Source organism: Pelobates fuscus, chromosome 1, assembly GCF_036172605.1.
Source record: "Pelobates fuscus isolate aPelFus1 chromosome 1, aPelFus1.pri, whole genome shotgun sequence".
Classification (NCBI taxonomy): Eukaryota; Metazoa; Chordata; class Amphibia; order Anura; family Pelobatidae; genus Pelobates; species Pelobates fuscus.
In genome coordinates, this window is record NC_086317.1 from 298,805,003 (window position 1) to 298,824,416 (window position 19,414).

The following is a 19,414-nucleotide window of genomic DNA, read 5'->3' on the forward strand; positions in this document are numbered from 1 at the left end:
TCGACCGACAGGTAGCAGACTACCTCGCCTTAACTGCAGATATCGACACTCTGAGGAGCGATGAACCCCTTGACTACTGGGTGTGCAGGCTTGACCTGTGGCCTGAGCTATCCCCATTTGCGATAGAACTTCTGGCCTGCCCCGCTTCAAGTGTCCTGTCAGAAAGGACCTTCAGTGCAGCAGAAGGTATTGTCACTGAGAAGAGAAGTCGCCTAGGTCAAAAAAGTCTAGATTACCTCACCTTTATTAAGATGAATGAGGGATGGATCCCGAAGGGACTGACACTGGGCGATACATTCGATTAAAAAAGGCCTGATGAGATGAGCTGCCTTGGGCTAAAGATGGTCCACACGCTGCTGTATTTTAGCTCTGAATGACGTTTGACTTGCGTGACTTATCCGCCACCAACTAGGGTTCAAGCCGCCATGTTTTAGGGCACTTTCTGCCTGTGAAACAAACATCAATTTTTCTGGCCGCTGCTACAGCAGCGGCTGCAACAATACCAAATTTTTCAGGCATGTGTACATGCCTAATTTTTAGGCCCACTGGTGCAGCACTGTGGCTTCAAAAACCAAACCAAAAAAAAATCCTCCAAGATGGCACCAATATACCAGTGGTCTAAGCATCTTCCCACCTTGGCCTAAAAAGGGGAGGTGATTCAACAATTAAAAATCTCTGCCATTTACACGTCCACTGATAGGAGACGCGGAAGGTATTAAACTGATATGAACAATACTAAACTCACCACTCCTATCTGGTGGCACATTAGCTTGCCCGTGCAGTGCCCCAAATTTCAAGTAAGAGGACCGACCAAGCATCTTCTTCCATCTCCCTGTTACATAAATCAATGCCATATCCATAGAAATTGTAGAGAATATCCAGGATAGTTTTACAGGGCCAAATCATGTCGCCTGTTGAAAGAGGTGACCTTGCTCGGGTCCCAGGTGTGCGGTTCATAAAATGGCTGCCATATACATGTCCTCTGGTAGGAGACGCGGAAGGTATTAAACTGATATGAACAATACTAAACTCACCACTCCTATCTGGTGGCACATTAGCTTGCCCGCGCAGTGCCCCAAATTTCAAGTAAGAGGACCGACCAAGCATCTTCTTCCATCTCCCTGTTACATAAATCAATGCCATATCCATAGAAATTGTAGAGAATATCCAGGATAGTTTTACAGGGCCAAATCATGTCGCCTGTTGAAAGAGGTGACCTTGCTCGGGTCCCAGGTGTGCGGTTCCTAAAATGGCTGCCATATACATGTCCTCTGATAGGAGACGCGGAAGGTATTAAACTGATATGAACATTTACTAAACTCACCACTCCGAGTGCTGTTATTTATTTAATTTTTTTGTGGTGAGGCTTTACAGGACAGAGTGCTTCTCCACGGGACATGTTAACTCACGGGCAGCTGGCTCATCAAGGAACCAGAGCAGCTTGAACGAGGTGACCTTGCTTGGGTCCCAGGTGTGCGGTTCCTAAAATGGCTGCCATATACACGTCCACTGATAGGAGACGCGGAAGGTATTAAACTGATATGAACAATACTCCACTCCTATCAGTAGGTCCGTCCCATTGTGATTTATGCCCCCCACCCACCGCGCAGGGATGGGGGCCGGGGGGGAGGAAAGTAGGCCCCCCCATTGTGATTTATGGCCCCCACCCACCGCGCAGGGGTGGGGGCCGAGGGGGGGAGGACAGTAGGTCCCCCCATTGTGATTTATGGCCCCCACCCACCGCGCAGGGGTTGGGGAGGACAGTAGCTCCCCCCAGTGTGTATCATGGGCTTTGAGGACAGGTATCAATCCATACCTGCCAAGTGACCCTATGTAGGGGTAACAGTCCCTATTCTGCTCTGTGTCAGTGTGTATCATGGTCTCTGTGGACGGGGAACAGTCTCTATTCTGCTCTGTGTCAGTGTGTATCATGGTCTCTGTGGACGGGGAACAGTCTCTATTCTGCTCTGTGTCAGTGTGTATCATGGGCTCTGTGGACAGGGAACAGTCTCTATTCTGCTCTGTGTCAGTGTGTATCAGGGGCTTTGAGGACAGGTGTCAATCCATACCTGCCAAGTGACCCTATGTAGGGGGAACAGTCCCTATTCTGCTCTGTGTCAGTGTGTATCATGGTCTCTGTGGACGGGGAACAGTCTCTATTCTGCTCTGTGTCAGTGTGTATCATGGTCTCTGTGGATGGTGAACAGTCTCTATTCTGCTCTGTGTCAGTGTGTATCATGGTCTCTGTGGACGGGGAACAGTCTCTATTCTGCTCTGTGTCAGTGTGTATCATGGACTCTGTGGACAGGGAACAGTCTCTATTCTGCTCTGTGTCAGTGTGTATCATGGTCTCTGTGGACGGGGAACAGTCTCTATTCTGCTCTGTGTCAGTGTGTATCATGGACTCTGTGGACAGGGAACAGTCTCTATTCTGCTCTGTGTCAGTGTGTATCAGGGGCTTTGAGGACAGGTGTCAATCCATATCTGCCAAGTGACCCTATGTAGGGGGAACAGTCCCTATTCTGCTCTGTGTCAGTGTGTATCATGGTCTCTGTGGACGGGGAACAGTCTCTATTCTGCTCTGTGTCAGTGTGTATCATGGTCTTTGTGGACGGTGAACAGTCTCTATTCTGCTCTGTGTCAGTGTGTATCATGGTCTCTGTGGACAGGGAACAGTCTCTATTCTGCTCTGTGTCAGTGTGTATCAGGGGTTTTGAGGACAGGTGTCAATCCATATCTGCCAAGTGACCCTATGTAGGGGGAACAGTCCCTATTCTGCTCTGTGTCAGTGTGTATCAGGGGTTTTGAGGACAGGTGTCAATCCATATCTGCCAAGTGACCCTATGTAGGAGGAACAGTCCCTATTCTGCTCTGTGTCAGTGTGTATCAGGGGTTTTGAGGACAGGTGTCAATCCATATCTGCCAAGTGACCCTATGTAGGGGGAACAGTCCCTATTCTGCTCTGTGTCAGTGTGTATCAGGGGTTTTGAGGACAGGTGTCAATCCATATCTGCCAAGTGACCCTATGTAGGGGGAACAGTCTCTATTCTGCTCTGTGTCAGTGTGTATCATGGTCTCTGTGGACGGTGAACAGTCTCTATTCTGCTCTGTGTCAGTGTGTATCATGGTCTCTGTGGACGGGGAACAGTCTCTATTCTGCTCTGTGTCAGTGTGTATCATGGACTCTGTGGACAGGGAACAGTCTCTATTCTGCTCTGTGTCAGTGTGTATCATGGTCTCTGTGGACGGGGAACAGTCTCTATTCTGCTCTGTGTCAGTGTGTATCATGGACTCTGTGGAGAGGGAACAGTCTCTATTCTGCTCTGTGTCAGTGTGTATCAGGGGCTTTGAGGACAGGTGTCAATCCATACCTGCCAAGTGACCCTATGTAGGGGGAACAGTCCCTATTCTGCTCTGTGTCAGTGTGTATCATGGTCTCTGTGGACGGGGAACAGTCTCTATTCTGCTCTGTGTCAGTGTGTATCATGGTCTCTGTGGACGGTGAACAGTCTCTATTCTGCTCTGTGTCAGTGTGTATCATGGTCTCTGTGGACAGGGAACAGTCTCTATTCTGCTCTGTGTCAGTGTGTATCAGGGGTTTTGAGGACAGGTGTCAATCCATATCTGCCAAGTGACCCTATGTAGGGGGAACAGTCCCTATTCTGCTCTGTGTCAGTGTGTATCAGGGGTTTTGAGGACAGGTGTCAATCCATATCTGCCAAGTGACCCTATGTAGGAGGAACAGTCCCTATTCTGCTCTGTGTCAGTGTGTATCAGGGGTTTTGAGGACAGGTGTCAATCCATATCTGCCAAGTGACCCTATGTAGGGGGAACAGTCCCTATTCTGATCTGTGTCAGTGTGTATCAGGGGTTTTGAGGACAGGTGTCAATCCATATCTGCCAAGTGACCCTATGTAGGGGGAACAGTCTCTATTCTGCTCTGTGTCAGTGTGTATCAGGGATCATTAGGATAGGTGTCAATCCATATCTGCCAAGTGACCCTATGTAGGGGGAACAGTCCCTATTCTGCTCTGTGTCAGTGTGTATCAGGGATTTGACTATCTTTATTCAGATTCAAAAATTACAATTCCAGGAAAAATTTAACAAACATTTACAAGAACATGTTATGCACATCATAGAAACTACGTAAACCTCTTTAAAGCCACAAACTTAAGACAAAAAATACGTACACACAATGTGTAAGGGTTTGAAAGAATATTCTGAATCCTTACATGTTTACTTTATTGTTTGTTTGATTTTTGTGAACCATATATAAACTACAAGCAGCGTGAAAACTATAAAAACTCAAGTGGCCATGCTGATCAAATTAAATAGTATGCTTTACACAGCGTATAAGGGTGATGTCACAGCACAACGGGAATGTAACAGGGGAAGAGGTGAAAGTCATCCTCCCCCTCCCACGACCCCGCCATATCTGCCAAGTGACCCTATGTAGGGGTAACAGTCTCTATTCTGCTCTGTGTCAGTGTGTATCATGGTCTCTGAGGACGGGGAACAGTCTCTATTCTGCTCTGTGTCAGTGTGTATCAGGGGCTTTGAGGACAGGTGTCAATGTTAGGTGATTTCTGCCCTTTATGGATTAAAAGCAGACTCTGCATCAACTGTGTAATTTTCCATGGGAGTTTTGCCATGGATCCCCCTCCGGCATGCCACAGTCCAGTCCCCTTGAAACAACTTTTCCATCACTTTTGTGGCCAGAAAGAGTCCCTGTTGGTTTTAAAATTCGCCTGCCCATTGAAGTCAATGGCGGTTCGCGCGGTTCGCCGGTTCGCGAACATTTGCGGAAGTTCGCGTTCGCCGTTCGTGAACCGAAAATTTCGGGTTCGCGACAACACTAGTTGTGTACTATTGCAAATGGTATGCCATCATGGGGATAATTTTCATTCCTTGGCTACCATACGGTCCCAAAGGCAACCTGGCGAATTTTAATGTGAAAAAAACTGAAACACAAACCTTATATTTGACTCTGAAATTTTTGAAAACACCATAAAACCTGTACATAAGGGGTACTGTTATACTCAGGAGACTTCGCTGAACACAAATATTAGTGTTTCAAAACAGTAAAACGTATCACAACAATTATATCGTCAGTGTAAGTGCCATTTGTGTGTGAAGAATGCAAAAAATTTCACTGTCACTGATGATATCGTCGTTGTAATATATTTTACTGTTTTGAAACACTAATATTTGTGTTCAGCGAAGTCTTCCGAGTAAAACAGTACCCCCCATGTACAGGTTTTATGGTGTCTTGGAAAGTTACAGGGTTAAATATAGTGCTAGAAAATTTAATTCCCTGAACTTTCGGCCTGGGTTGTCAGGCAGGTCCTGCAAATTGTAATTAATAAAATGACCTAATTATGTCAAATTCTTACATAAATATATACGTAGAATTATTATATATATATATATATATATATATATGTGTGTATATATATATGTGTATATATATATGTATATAATTTTTGTTATTATTTTTATTTATATATAGGTATATATAATTTATATATAGGTATATATAATATATATATATATTATTTTGTTCTACATGTATTTTGATATTAATATATATATATATATATATTAATTTTAAATACAATTAGAACGAAATGACGCATGTTTATATATTTTTTATCTATTTATTTGTATTATTTTTTAAATTTTATTTTTTAACGTATTTATATATTTATTTATTTTTTATTATATATAAATATATATATATAATGAAAATTATATATATATATTTAATCAATATCATTGTACGTGTATTTTGATATTAATATATATATATAATTATGTATATATTAATATTAAAATACACATAGACAGTGTATGTATATTTATGTGTATATGTGTATATATATATACTTAGATCATATATATATAATAGATATATATATATATATGATCTAAGTATATATTATTTATTTTTAACACTGATTTAACTTATTTTATTTTATTTCCAGGCAGCAGGGGGAGTACCTGTCATTACAGGCACTCCCCCTGCTGGCATTGACATGGACGGCTATGGACGAAATGTCATGAAGAAATAATATTGTATTAACTAAATGTTTGAGACTAAATAAAGATTTTAAAAAGTTAATAAAATAAATAATGTGACAAAGCTTGTCTTTGTGTAGATAAAACAATCAAATGTGAATATGTATACTATTTCTGTTGGTTTAGAACCACATTCCAGAAGACTCACATAAAGAGTGCTATATTTATTGTCTTATAACACCAGTACCATCCTATACTCCTACTCAATAGAGACTGCACAGCCCCATGGAGATGACTGTCAAAGTGCCATCTGGAGCTATGGTTCCATCGGGACCTATGGGCCTATGGCCCTGCTCCCTGACATTTTAAAATAAAAATTTAAAGTCTAATAAAAGAATGAAGTGTAGAGAGATTCTAAAATAAATACAAGCTAGTGGTAAATTACTAGCATAATTTATAAATTCTTTGCAAGTATAGATGGACAATGAAACTTCCAGAAACTTTCTCTCTCCTTTACTTATCTAGTTAAGTGGCTTTCTTTGTGAAACTCTCAGTAAACAGCTAGATACATAAATTAAACCTGAAAAAATGACTCAAAGTATTAAAAAAAAACAAAAAAAACTATATTATAATGTTTTTAATAGTTTTGGTATGATCCTCAATCTTTTGCTCCCATGTGATGCATTGTGAATTATACAGAGAGATTAGAAAAGCTGTGAAATGACATTTATTTTCAAGTTACAATTTTTTACGTTTTTAAAAAAAAATAAAATATAAATGCTATATAGATATATAATTAATTGCTTTTAACTTTTACATTTATGCTATACACACATGTTTGGGTGCGAAAACTGTACACGTTCTCAGCCTCTAGCTTAAGCAGAATATAAAAAAGTTAATGATTTTAAAGTCCCAGTTTTTAAGATAGTTTTTAATGTGTTATATATCATCGGCAGTTACTTCTTTTTATTATTAAAAAATACTGTCACAATCCTTAAAATGCTGCTGACCATTTGCTATTTATAGCAGTTACCTTCCTAAATTATTTGCATTCAAAATGCACTTTGCCCAGAAATATTTATCACTGTATTTCTGTTATGCACTAAAATACTCTCTGAATTTACATTTAATCTTCTAGAATGCATTTCTCATCATATCATTTATATTGTGACTTTGAACATAGATACTCTGCTTTCTGTATTACTTTAATCTCAAGATATTTATTGAAGTATGACATCTATAAAGGCACTTTTCATACTGATTTCTTAGAAGCAGAGACATGGGACAATTTACAAAACAATTCTGCAATTTATTAATCAATATTAAGGCAAATATGCAAATAATTTAATTATTTGAATAAAGGTTGTTTGACATATTCTACTTTATTTTCATATTTAATTAAACAAAGTATCATGGGATGTTAGTGAGACTTAACAGCTCGGAAAAGTTATCTTGAAGAATAGATTTTTATGATGACGTAAACCATAAGTGTTCTTTAATGGGTTGAGATTGTACACCAGTACTATGTACTGAATGACAGCGAGCTTAATGGACTTGCTAATGCTCTTGGCACAATATATATTTATAACCGACATAACTCATGATATACAATACAACAGTGGAGACATCTCATAAAATACAAATAATACAAATATATATATATAAAATTGATCATATGCCTGATTAATTAAGGGGTATTCCTGATTGTGAGGAATTCTTATGGTGCATGAAATATACATCAGAACACATAAAGATGTTTATAAAATGCAGTGCTGTTGAATCGCCAAGAAGAAAAAGAAGTAGAGAGGATTAGTGAGTATGTTCTTGCAATGTCCTTTGGAATACAGTAGTTAGCTAACCACATTTGCTGTATGTGGGCATTGTGCTACCAACCACATATGTTTATATAATTGTATTATGGGAATCTAAAATAACACAAAATATTGGCTGTAGACAGGAAGATTTTAGGAAGTATACTGTGTAACTTTTATAAAATAGGAACAAAAATGCATATTAACTGGTTCACTACCGATCACATTTTGATTGAATATTAGCATTACCATTTCTTGGAGCAAGAGGTGCATAGCTAGCATATAAACATATCATAACACACCACAACAACGTTATGTATATATATTGCTATGCAGACCAACTTAACAATTAATATTGTGTAGATGTACACAATTTTTATTTTGCGTTTATTCATCCATGTGTTATAAAATATTTGGGAAATGATCCGCTTTATACTGTATACAGTGTCCTTTATCTTGCAAAATTCCACACGGTGTCTGAAATGTTATGAAAGCAAACATGTAATCTTTCTCACATACAGTAGATGTGACAGAAATAGATAAATAAAATGCTCAAATATCTAGTTTATAGCCATTTACAAGGACTCTGTAGGCATTACTAACAGCACAGCTTACTAAAAATAGCAACAGACTGTAAAAATATTGTCTTAATTTGAACATAATGCCCACATACAGTAAATACAGTTAAATCATATATTTATAAAATACAAATATGTAAAACGTATATACTAATCTTTATCAATCTCTGGACTGGTAATGTAATGCTCACAGTGAATTGGAAGAGTCCATTCATTCTTCCCCAATCCCTGATTGTAGGAATGATATGACCCATTGAAACTTCCTCTACCTTTTTAAAGCAAGTTGTGAGCTTACATTTTGAGCACATTTACAGGCATTAAATCAGTGACTAATGGCTTCTTACAGGGAAATTTGTTCCTCTACAGACTGGTAATTATAACAAAAGTATAAATAAGGGTGAACTGCAAAATACATAATTATGTGTATAGTTAATATTGATATTGAAGGGGTATAAATATCTCTAAAAAAAAAAAAAAAAAAAGTAAATATATAAACATAAACTGAAACCATTCATGTAGAATTACTATATTTTTACCACAAAATGGTTAATAATAATAGCATAAATAAACATAAGAAGGTAGACCCATCCAATCCCAATAAAGTTTGGCATTTAGGAGTCCAAATCAAGTAAACTATCCAAATATAAGACACTGCTCTAACACAAATTCAGTAATCAAGTCTGTGAAAGGGAGGGAAAGGAATTTAAGGGGTAAGATACAACGTTTCACAAAATATTAATGTTAGCTACAGACAGCCTCTTAGCATTGCATACAGTAATGACTCTAAATGCATACTGTCACAGGCCTCCCAATAGTACTGATTTCTGCACCACATTCCATATTTTGGGATCCTGTCCTGTCATTCCGATATTGTTCCCTGGTATCCCATATCTGGGAAGACTAAAGAATCATAAAATTGTAAAGCATAAAGAACAAACTGTATTCAGCCTAAAAATAGAATCTGCAGCTACAAACCAGTTAAGAGACAGGGTGAATATTGAGTGAATAGTAACTTACTAAATTTGAAGTGTCAAAGTTAGCATTTCTGGTATGGGATTATTACAGATCAGATTGCCAGTCTGGCATGCAATATTAATGTTCCTTAAGCAGTTAAACACTATTTTTACATAGCACGATTAATTGTTGTTGTTTCTGTGTGCAAGAACAAATTGGAATGGCTCATGGAGTTATTAAATTGGGGAATTAAAGTCATTGTCACCAATAGACATAATGTTATATTTTAGTTAGGTATGCAGTGATAATATTGAAATCTATAATTTGTACTGAATTTGACTTCCTGCAATTATATGAAATATTTGGCACACGCATCATACTTTGTGGATTCTTATTCAATTGTTGAAAATGTGCATCATAAATATGTGTCTCTCTCAATTTTACAGGTATTGCAGGATGATCTAGAACAGGAGCAAGTCCGAGTAAACTCCCTCACTCATATGGTGGTTGTTGTGGAGGAATCTAGTGGAGACAAAGCCACAGCTGCATTAGAAGACCAATTGCAGGTGTGTATTCCAACGTTAATCGTAAATCCACAAACCAGTATTAGTAGAAAGCATACACCTATCTCTCTTATTGTTTATGCCATATTTTATATTGTTGTCATTTATTTTAACTAAAGTAAATATATTATGACCATCTTTGCATGATATGGAAATGTGTATTAATTATACATTATTTTATTTTAGAGCTGCCTATAGTTATTACAGGGCTCAAATTTAACATTCACCAAGAAGCCATTGGCTTTTAAATATTACACCCTGGCAAGTAGAAAGTCAACATATTAAGTGTACAATGGACTCTTAATCTTTATCTTTGAAGTATGGTAAAGTTGTTCTGGACACTTTCTATCTCACTTTTCCTTTTTGGTAGAGTAGAACTTGAAACTGTGAGCCCTGGTTAATCTATGTGCTAAGCATCTGTTTATAGATTACGCCTTTCTGTTTGTCTTTTCCTGTCCTAACGCCTGCGGCAGCAGGACAGACAGTGATATATCTGTGTCGGACACAACAAACTGTCTGCTACATATGAAATATCTGTCCAGGGCATCACTGAACTAGCTGACATACTAATGTAACCTTGCATTCACAACATTATTAAGGATCTTTAGAAAGTTAAATGGTCCTTAGTTGGAGAAGGTCATAACAAGAAAGGTGCTTTTGCTGGTAGATAAGAAGGGGGTTAGTTTAGGGAGGACATAGCAATTTATATAGGTAGATAGTGCTGATAGAAAATGGGAAATACTATAAAGGAAGGTAGGTTGCTTTATAATAATGGTTGTGGAAGGCAAAACTGAAAGAGAGGGAGAATCCTATATTGAAGAGAGGATGTGCAAATACAGAAAGTACATGCAAGGATTAGGGATCTAAAATGGGAGGGTCCTAAATTAAAGGAAATGTTCTAAATTGAATGTAGTAAGTAATGGGAGAAGAGACAAAGGTGCGGTCAGGAGGGCTCCTGACATGAAGGTAGTTGTAATGGCAGGGAAGCGAACATAAAACACAGAAGAGAGCTATGAAGCAGAGAGTTTACAGGTGGCATATGTAGAATTTTGAATACAAACTTCATATCATATATAAGTAGTGGAACTCTCTTCCCTTCTTCGTAAGATGTTCACCCAGTCTCCACTCATTCAAAAAAAATAATTGAAAACTCACGTCTTCAGTAAAGCGTATCAGCTTAACTGATAATAGCTCCCCCCACACCCTAAACTGTTAAAAAAAAGAAATCTTCTGTGAATACTATTTAACAAACATCCTTTTCTACCCCTACCTTTTGTGTCACTTTACCCAACTCCCTTTAGCATGGAAGCTCATTGAACAGGGCCCTTAACCCCTCTGTTTCTGTGCGTCCAGCTCGTCTGGTTACATTTTCGTGTTTGTTAGTCCACACATTGTACAGCATTGTGGCATTTGTTGGCGCTATATAAATAACAATAATAATAATAATAAAAATAAGTAGAGATTACTCTGTATTATGGTAAATGCTTAACTTCAAAAAGTTTGGCAGAAGGGAGAGTTACCGCCATCAAGTTGTGTCACATCCCACTGCCATCACTAGCCACAGCTTTGGGAATAAAGGATCGTCTTGCACATCATGAGACTATCTGTGGAGGCTGCCGCTGTTTTGCGGGATCTTCTATAGACATCAGTGTTGTACTCTCACATATATATATATAAAGATAAATTATCCAGATAGCATTCCCAAGACTTGGAATAAGTATAAAACTTAACTTTTAATTTACTTTACAAATAAATCAACGTTTCAGTCTGTTACGCACAGACTTTCATCAGGACTTTATATATATATCAACTTGTACCAGAGTGATGGGAAGAGAAGAGTAGGAGAAGGAAAGGAACTGCTCATGATCCAAAGCATACCACCACATCAGTGAAGCATGGTGGTGGTAGTGTCATGGCCTGGGCATGTATGGCTGCCAATGGTTCTCTTGTATTTATTGATGATGTGACTGCTGACAAAAGCAGCAGGATGAATTCTGAAGTGTTTTTGGCAATATTATCTGCTCATATTCAGCCAAATGTTTCAGAACTAATTAGACGGCGCTTCACAGTGCAGATGGACAATGGCCCGAAGCATACTACAAAAGCAACCAAAGAGTTTTTTAAGGGAAAGAAGTGGAATGTTATGCAATGGCCAAGTCAATCACCTGATCTGAATCCGATTGAGCATGCATTTCACTTGATGAAGACAAAACTGAAGGGAAAATGCCCCAAGAACAAGCAGGAACTGAATACAGTTGCAGTAGAGGCCTGGCAGAGCATCACCAGGGATGAAACCCAGCATCTGGTGATGTCTATGCGTTCCAGACTTCAGGCTGTAATTGACTGCAAAGGATTTGCAACCAAGTATTAAAAAGTGAAAGTTTGATTTATGACTGTTAATCTGTCCCATTACTTTTGGTCCCTTAAAAAGTGGGAGGCACATATACAAACTGTTGTAATTCCAACACGTTCACCTGATTTGGATGTAAATACCCTCAAATTAAAGCTGAAAGTCTGCAGTTAAAGCACATCTTGTTTGTTTCATTTCAAACCCATTGTGTTGGTGTATAGAGCCAAAAAGATTAGAATTGTGTCGATGTCCCAATATTTATGGACCTGACTGTATATGCAACTAATAGCTGCTTAACTAATTAGAATAATTATCGTCACAACAGAAGATAGAAAAAGAAGCATGTTTTTGCATACAATATTATTATATAAATGAGAATACCCAAGAGTCCAGCACTGCAGATATTATGAGATGGAAGACATAAATTAATTGATAACACCAATAAACTGAGTCAACAAATCATAAATGTAGTCAGCAGAATTATAAAAATGTTTGCCAATGTAACCATTAAAATTAAAATGTTTTTTCCTGTGATATTTATTTTTAAGAACTGTGTATATTTTTCACAGAATATTCTGAATGTAATTTCCTCTCTTTTGGTATATGGCCAAGCATAACAAATCAGTATGCACACATTTTGAAGAATAACATAAACCTGTGCTCAAAACACAGGTGGTTAGAAGGCACTAATTATCTTTCTGACATCCATTGTATCACTGTAGTTGTTTTGAAACAGTATAAATGCATAATCTATCTTCTCTTCCCAGGAAAGAAGTTTATTTTTATTAGAGCTATTTGCCTGTATATGGGCTCAAAGTTCTGGCATATATATATATTATAAAATCAGCAACAACAATATTTCATTTTCTGGATAAAATCATTTAGAACATGTAACAAGGTCTTGGCAAGCATGTTGATTGTGGGAGCATTTGACATTCTGCTTGGGACAGCTTTAAGTGAGTGGTGGATGGATAATATATTCACCAGCATATTGGAATCAATCCATGATGGATTACTGAGTGGATTTTTTCAAAACTGTAGTTTTATAGAACTGGAGGCACTGCTTTTGCTGCATTGACTAGGTAAAACATTGTCACATGATGTGGCAACTCATTGGAAAGCATTAAAGGAACACTATAGGGTCAGGAACACAAACATGTATTCCTAAACCGTAAGTGTTAAAACCACCATCTATTCCACCTAACCCTCATTGCCTCCCTAAATATAGTAAAATCATACTTGTATTCAAGTCTGCAGATGCTGGCTCTTCCCTGCCTGCCTCTGAACTGCCTCTGACCTCTGACATCCTCAGAAGTGGAGTATGAGCCAATCACAATTCTTCCCCATAGGATTGGCTGAGACTGTCAAGGAGGAAGATCAGGGGCAGAGCTAGCACAAGCCCTGGCCAATCATCATCTACTCATAGAGATAAATTGAATCAATGCATCTCTATAAGGAAAGTTCAATGTCTGCATACAGAGGGTAGAGACACTGAATGTTGTGATGCACACTAGGCAGAACTGCTCCTGGAAGCACCTCTAGCAGCCATATAAGGAGTGGCCAGTGAAGTTATCACTAAGCTGTGATTTAAACACTGCATTTTCTCTGTAAAGACAGTGTTTACTGCAAAAAGCCTGAATGGAATGATTCTACTCACCAGAACAAATGCAATAAGCTGTAGTTGTTCTGATGACTATAGTGTCCCTTTAACTTCAATGTCTTCCTAAGAGAAGTACTAGATGCGCCTTTGGTGCTTCCTTGTGTGCTCATCAGTTTCCCAAACCTCCTCCATGAGAAGCATTGAATTAAGCCACAGATGGAGGAAGCAATACCTCCCCAATGATGTTGCATAGATGAACAGCACTGAGACTTTTAGCTTCGACCAAGGCTTCCTCCTGACTGAAGCCTCAGACAAAGAAAGTAAGTTGCCGAGCTGAGAGATAAGGCACCATCTTCCAAATTTTGGAGTCAAACTGTGAACTAATGGGTTTACCTTCAATAGTAAGATTATAATTATTATTATATTTATATAGTGCCAACAAATTCCACAGCGCTTTACAATGGGTGGGCTAACAAACATGTAATTGTAACCAGACAAGTTTGACACAAATAGAGGGGTTGAGGGCCGTGCTCAATGAGCTTACATGCTAGAGGGAGTGGGGCAAAGTGACACAAAAGGTAAGGGAAGTATTAGGGAAGTAGATTGGTAGAATAGTATTCACTGAAGACTTAGTTTTTTTTTTTTTTTAATTACATTTGCAGGAGAGGAATTAGTTGGGAGCCATGTGTGTAGGTATGTGTATGGGCAACCTTCACCATTGATAAACCACCCCAACCTCTTATTTCCCAAAATGAACCACAACAGACTTGCTTTGGATTAAAATAGGCCACAGATTTATTCAAATATAAATATATATAAACCTTTAAACTTCAACTTTTCTAACATAAAACACTATATACACAATTACTCAGTAAATGGATAGGTCACTGAATATCACCTTGCCAACCAAACATAACTTAGGGCAGCTGCCCCTCCCCCTCATTCCACCTAGCACAAGGCCGTTTTTGGGCCTTCCATTTCGTAATGCTAACCAACAGCCACTTATTGGCTCAGTGGGCACGTCCGTTATCCATAACTCTATCTGAGGTTAGGGGAGGGACAGCCTTACCCATCCACTTTCCACGGACTGCTGGTCCAACCCCCTGTTGACAAGGGCCATATACCGCCACAAAACCAATGCCATGGCATCCTCCAGTGTATCCTGCAATGCCAAATTAAATAGATCCAGTCCTACCTCCGTCAGATGGACCTCGTCACTCCTAAAATAAATTGCTGCGTTACTCTCAAAGATGCAGTGATGCACCGTGAGCCCCCCCCCCCCATTCCCTTCACAAACCTCAAAATGTGCTTATTAAGTTTAATTCTGCTCTGTTCAAGAGCCCTGTGGTCTCTTGCCCCCCTCCAATAGTTCAGAGATAGCACCTCTGACCACACTAGACACACCCTTGGGAATTTGAGCCATAGCTCAGTCAAATTCTTATGGATCATCTCCCCCAGATCCCACACCAGAATAGTGCCAAGATTGTTCCCCCCCAGCATATATCAGAATAATATCAGGAACACCAAGTAGGCAAACAGACCAATTTAGGCAAGAGGCGCTGCCACCGCCTCCCCCGGGTACCGAACCAATGGACTTCTGCCATTGCTGGTGACATGCCCAGTTGTAGTCCCCCGGGACAAACTTTAGCCCACCGTTGCGCCCAATGAATATAAGAATGGCCGATGACCCATACTCACTTTCCAGGACATACAGGGGGAATGGAATCAGTCCAGTTGTTCGAACATACAATCGGAACCTCCCAGATTCCCATCTCCCAATCCTCTGGATAACTTCCTCAGCCAACCCCAGATGAGATGCCTCAGTAGCAGCCCCTATACGAAAGGAGTGCCCCCCCAAACTCTGCACTAGACAGCTCCAAAGCAATGTGGAAAACCCTGATACGAGATAGGAAACTAGCATCCCTGTGAACTAACAAAGGACCCATGCCTGCTGGGTGAACCTCACAGAATGCACGAAGACATGCCAGAGGACAGACCATAGATCCAGGGATTCTTTGTATCGTGACCCAAGTGCCCCATCCAAGAACGTCTGTCTTGGACTTGCAAATCAAAAACCTCACTGCATCTGCTTCACTAAAAAAATCCCAAAATAACAAACCCCCAGGGACCATTTTGGGTGGGCTCACGAGCTTGCCCACCAGCATGTTCCCAAAAAAGGCAAAGGCGAATGCTAACTGAAACAACAACACTTTGAATGGGGAGAAACAAGACCGCGGCAGAACAGTGAACAAGCCCAGCATAAGAGTGCCTGAAACCAGCGTCCGAGACTCCGAAAGCTTGGGTCCCTTACGCCATCCCTTCATAACCAATGAAACTAGAACATCCTTTGTGATGTACGAAAACCTGGTGAGCTTAAACCAAAAGCTCAGCCCAGACAACTTAATGGACACAGCTGGGGAGGAACAGCCTGAGGCTTCCCAGAACCAAATTAGCTGTAACAAACCTTGCACACACTCACCATCTGACTGAAAACCACCGAGCTGCCTCTTGATTTCCACCCACTAGCTGAAAAGGTGGAGCTCGGCATTGGACACTTTAGGCGCCTGCCAATAGGACCGACCATTAAACCCATCCAAGAAGACGGACCAAACCGCTAGATCCTCGCATAATGGGCGAGTGAAATGCACATAATGATGAGGGCGTTCCACCCCCTTGGTCACCTCTGCCAAGCGGCAATTAAACACATTCCCATAGGAATAATCCGGCACGCAAATTGCAGCTTACCCAGGAGCGACTGCAGTTGTCACAACTGAATCTTTTTCAGGGACCCAGCGGCAGAGACCAAGCCAAGCAGATCCAACACCTTATACTCCGGCAAACGACATTCCCCAGCAACCGAATCAATCTCAATCCCCAAGAAGCTCAGACAAGTGGAAGGACCCACCATCTTATCTGGGGAAAGCGGAGCCCCAAAGAACCGAGAGACCCATTCCAGGGTTTGAAGAAGGTGTGAAAACACATTCGAACCAGAAGGACCAACACCTTGAAGTCATCCAAATAATGCGAGTTACACGCTGCTTCTTCCAACACCACCCATTTCAGGAACGTACTAAAACATTCAAAATAGAAGCAGGATATCGAACAACCCATGAGTAGACACAAGTCCACGTAATAACTGTCCTGGAAGAAACAATCCAATAGGTGAACTGGAAGCAGCCAAAAGGCAGCCTCAATATCCGCTTTTGCCATAAGAGCCCCTGGGCCTGCCACCCAGACCATCCAAACCGCAGCGTCAGAGGATGCGTACGACACCCTACACAATCCCTCATAAATATCACTATGCACCAAGCCCCCTGAATAGGTAGGACAAGTGGTGAATCAGCCGAAACTTACCTTGCTCCTTCTTAGGCGCCACCCCCAACATGGAGACACATAGGTTTGGGATTGGTGGGGCTGTGAACGGGCCATCCATCAGTCCAAGAAACAGCTCCTTATTGAGCTTGTCAGCCTCCACCTCAGAGTTATCAAGCACTGACTTGAGGTTCAGACAAACCCCAGGAGAATCCCTCACTCTGTGGGGAATCCAAAACCCATCAAGGAAACCCCGAAGGAGCAGCTCCGTTGCCCTGCGGTTCCTATAACAGCTTAGCCACGGGAAGGCAAGGGGTGCCCGGTAGGACCGGACAATACCCCAAGTGAGGGCAAGGGGCTAGCAGAGCTACTACAGGAAGGTGTAGGAGACAGCCTCCTCAAGGGGTGCCCGGGTAGTGCCCGGAGCCTGCAAGGGAGCTGAACCAAGCCTCGCGGGCGCAGACCGACAGATCCGCAAGGCCATGTCTGCACTCCTGAGCCCAGGAGGGGCAAAACGCTCCGGAGGCCGAGCTTGCCTCTGGGGACTTCTGCTACCACCGGGAGACAACAACAGCCGCGGAGGCCTAAAGATGAGCCAACTTAACCTGCAGGTGAAGACCCCCATCTTGTCTGCTACCCTGTTAGATGGCAACCCACCCATCTACCCCATACTTCTCCACCCACACCCCAAGACCCTTTACCACATTCCACTGGACACTCACATGTCCCTGTTCTGCTTAGACCTTACCTGGCTCCTCAGGGTGTTTAACAGTTTAATTGACATTTTTAATTTTTTTAAGTCAATTTTTAATAATTTTTTGAAGGAGGGGAGACTGGGTCAGCCTCTAACGAAAAAGGGAAGTTAGTTCCACAGAAACGGTGCAGCCCCAGAGAAGATGATGCCCGGGACTGCCATGCATGTTGGCAACTTAATTGAAATGAAGTTGCTATAGTGCCTGTAATGTACCTGTAATAATAATTGTTTTAACATAAATATAGACATTTTTCTTACATATCACAAGAAGAGTTGAGTGGACACCTGGATGTTCGGGTTCGGGTTCGGGATCGAACTTGACCCCGAACTTGACCCCGAACTTGACCCCGAATGCCTCTAAAAAAGTCCTGGAAAGGGCTAGAGGGCTGCAAAAGGAATTAGGGTAATGGGGGTAAGAGTAGGACAAGTGCCCTGCAAACAAATGTGGATAGGGAAATCACTTAAAATAACATAAAATACATAAAATAAGCAGCCGCTTAGTAGATAACTCCTTAATTCCCACGGTATTAGCGAGCTATCTACCAAAAGGCTGAAAGACCTAAATTGGTCTTTCAGCCAAATTTACTAATACTAAGTAAAGATTACTTAGTATTAGTAAATTCAGACCCTATTCGCTATACCACGAGAAGGGGCGTATCTAGTAAACAGTGAGCAGCCAGTGGCGACGGGTGGGTGCCCTAAAAAAGAACTTTCCCATGCTGTGTAAAATGACACAGAGCACTTTGATTGGCGGATTAAGTAACCAATCAGAGTGTTATGAGTCAAATTACACAGCGTGGGAAAATTCCAAAGAACTTTCCCACGCTGTATAAAATGATACAGAGCACTCTGATTGGTGGATTTCAAGCCAACCAATCAGAGTGCTGTGACAGGTAAATGTAGAGACTTACCTGTCAGTCTCTTCATTTACCTGTCAGAGCACTCTGACTGGATGGCTTAAACCCACCAATCAGAGTGCTCAGAGCCTAATTGCAGGGCGGGGCAAGGCTTTATAAACCTGCACCAACCCTGCAGAGTTCAGTCTGCGCGGAGCCCTCCATGGGTGAAAAGGGATTTATTTTGTTTGCGCTCGTTTTTTTTTTGTGCGTCAGTTATTATGGATTTTTATTTGGCCTTTTTTGCGGCTGAAAAAAAGAAGAGTTTAGAAGAAAGAAGACATCAAATGTTTTTTTGTTTTTTTTTACAGGTATTTAGATAAGGGTCCCCTCTTATTATTTATAGGATGAGGGGGTAGGTAGGGGTTATTTTTTTGAGTGGGGATGGGGGGTGACTAGGGGTTTGTGGACCCCTAGTCACCTGGGGAGGTTTAAATATTTATTTAGGGCCCCCACCCGCCACTCAGTGGTGGGGGCCAGAGGGGAGGATATTAGGTAGATAAGGATCCCCCCTCATTATTTTTAGGATGAGAGGCGTAGGTAGGGGTTATTTTTTGGTGGGGAGGGAGGTGACTAGG

General features: G+C 40.8%; 1 protein-coding gene across 1 annotated transcript in view; it reads left to right on the forward strand.

Moving 5' to 3' along the window:
• Positions 1-19,414, forward strand: part of DMD (dystrophin) — a 2,317,639-nt gene that overhangs the window by 801,065 nt on the left and 1,497,160 nt on the right. The window contains exon 13 of the mRNA XM_063457949.1: positions 9,808-9,927. Coding sequence (XP_063314019.1) covers positions 9,808-9,927 — 120 coding nt within the window. The remainder of the gene's footprint in view (positions 1-9,807; positions 9,928-19,414) is intronic.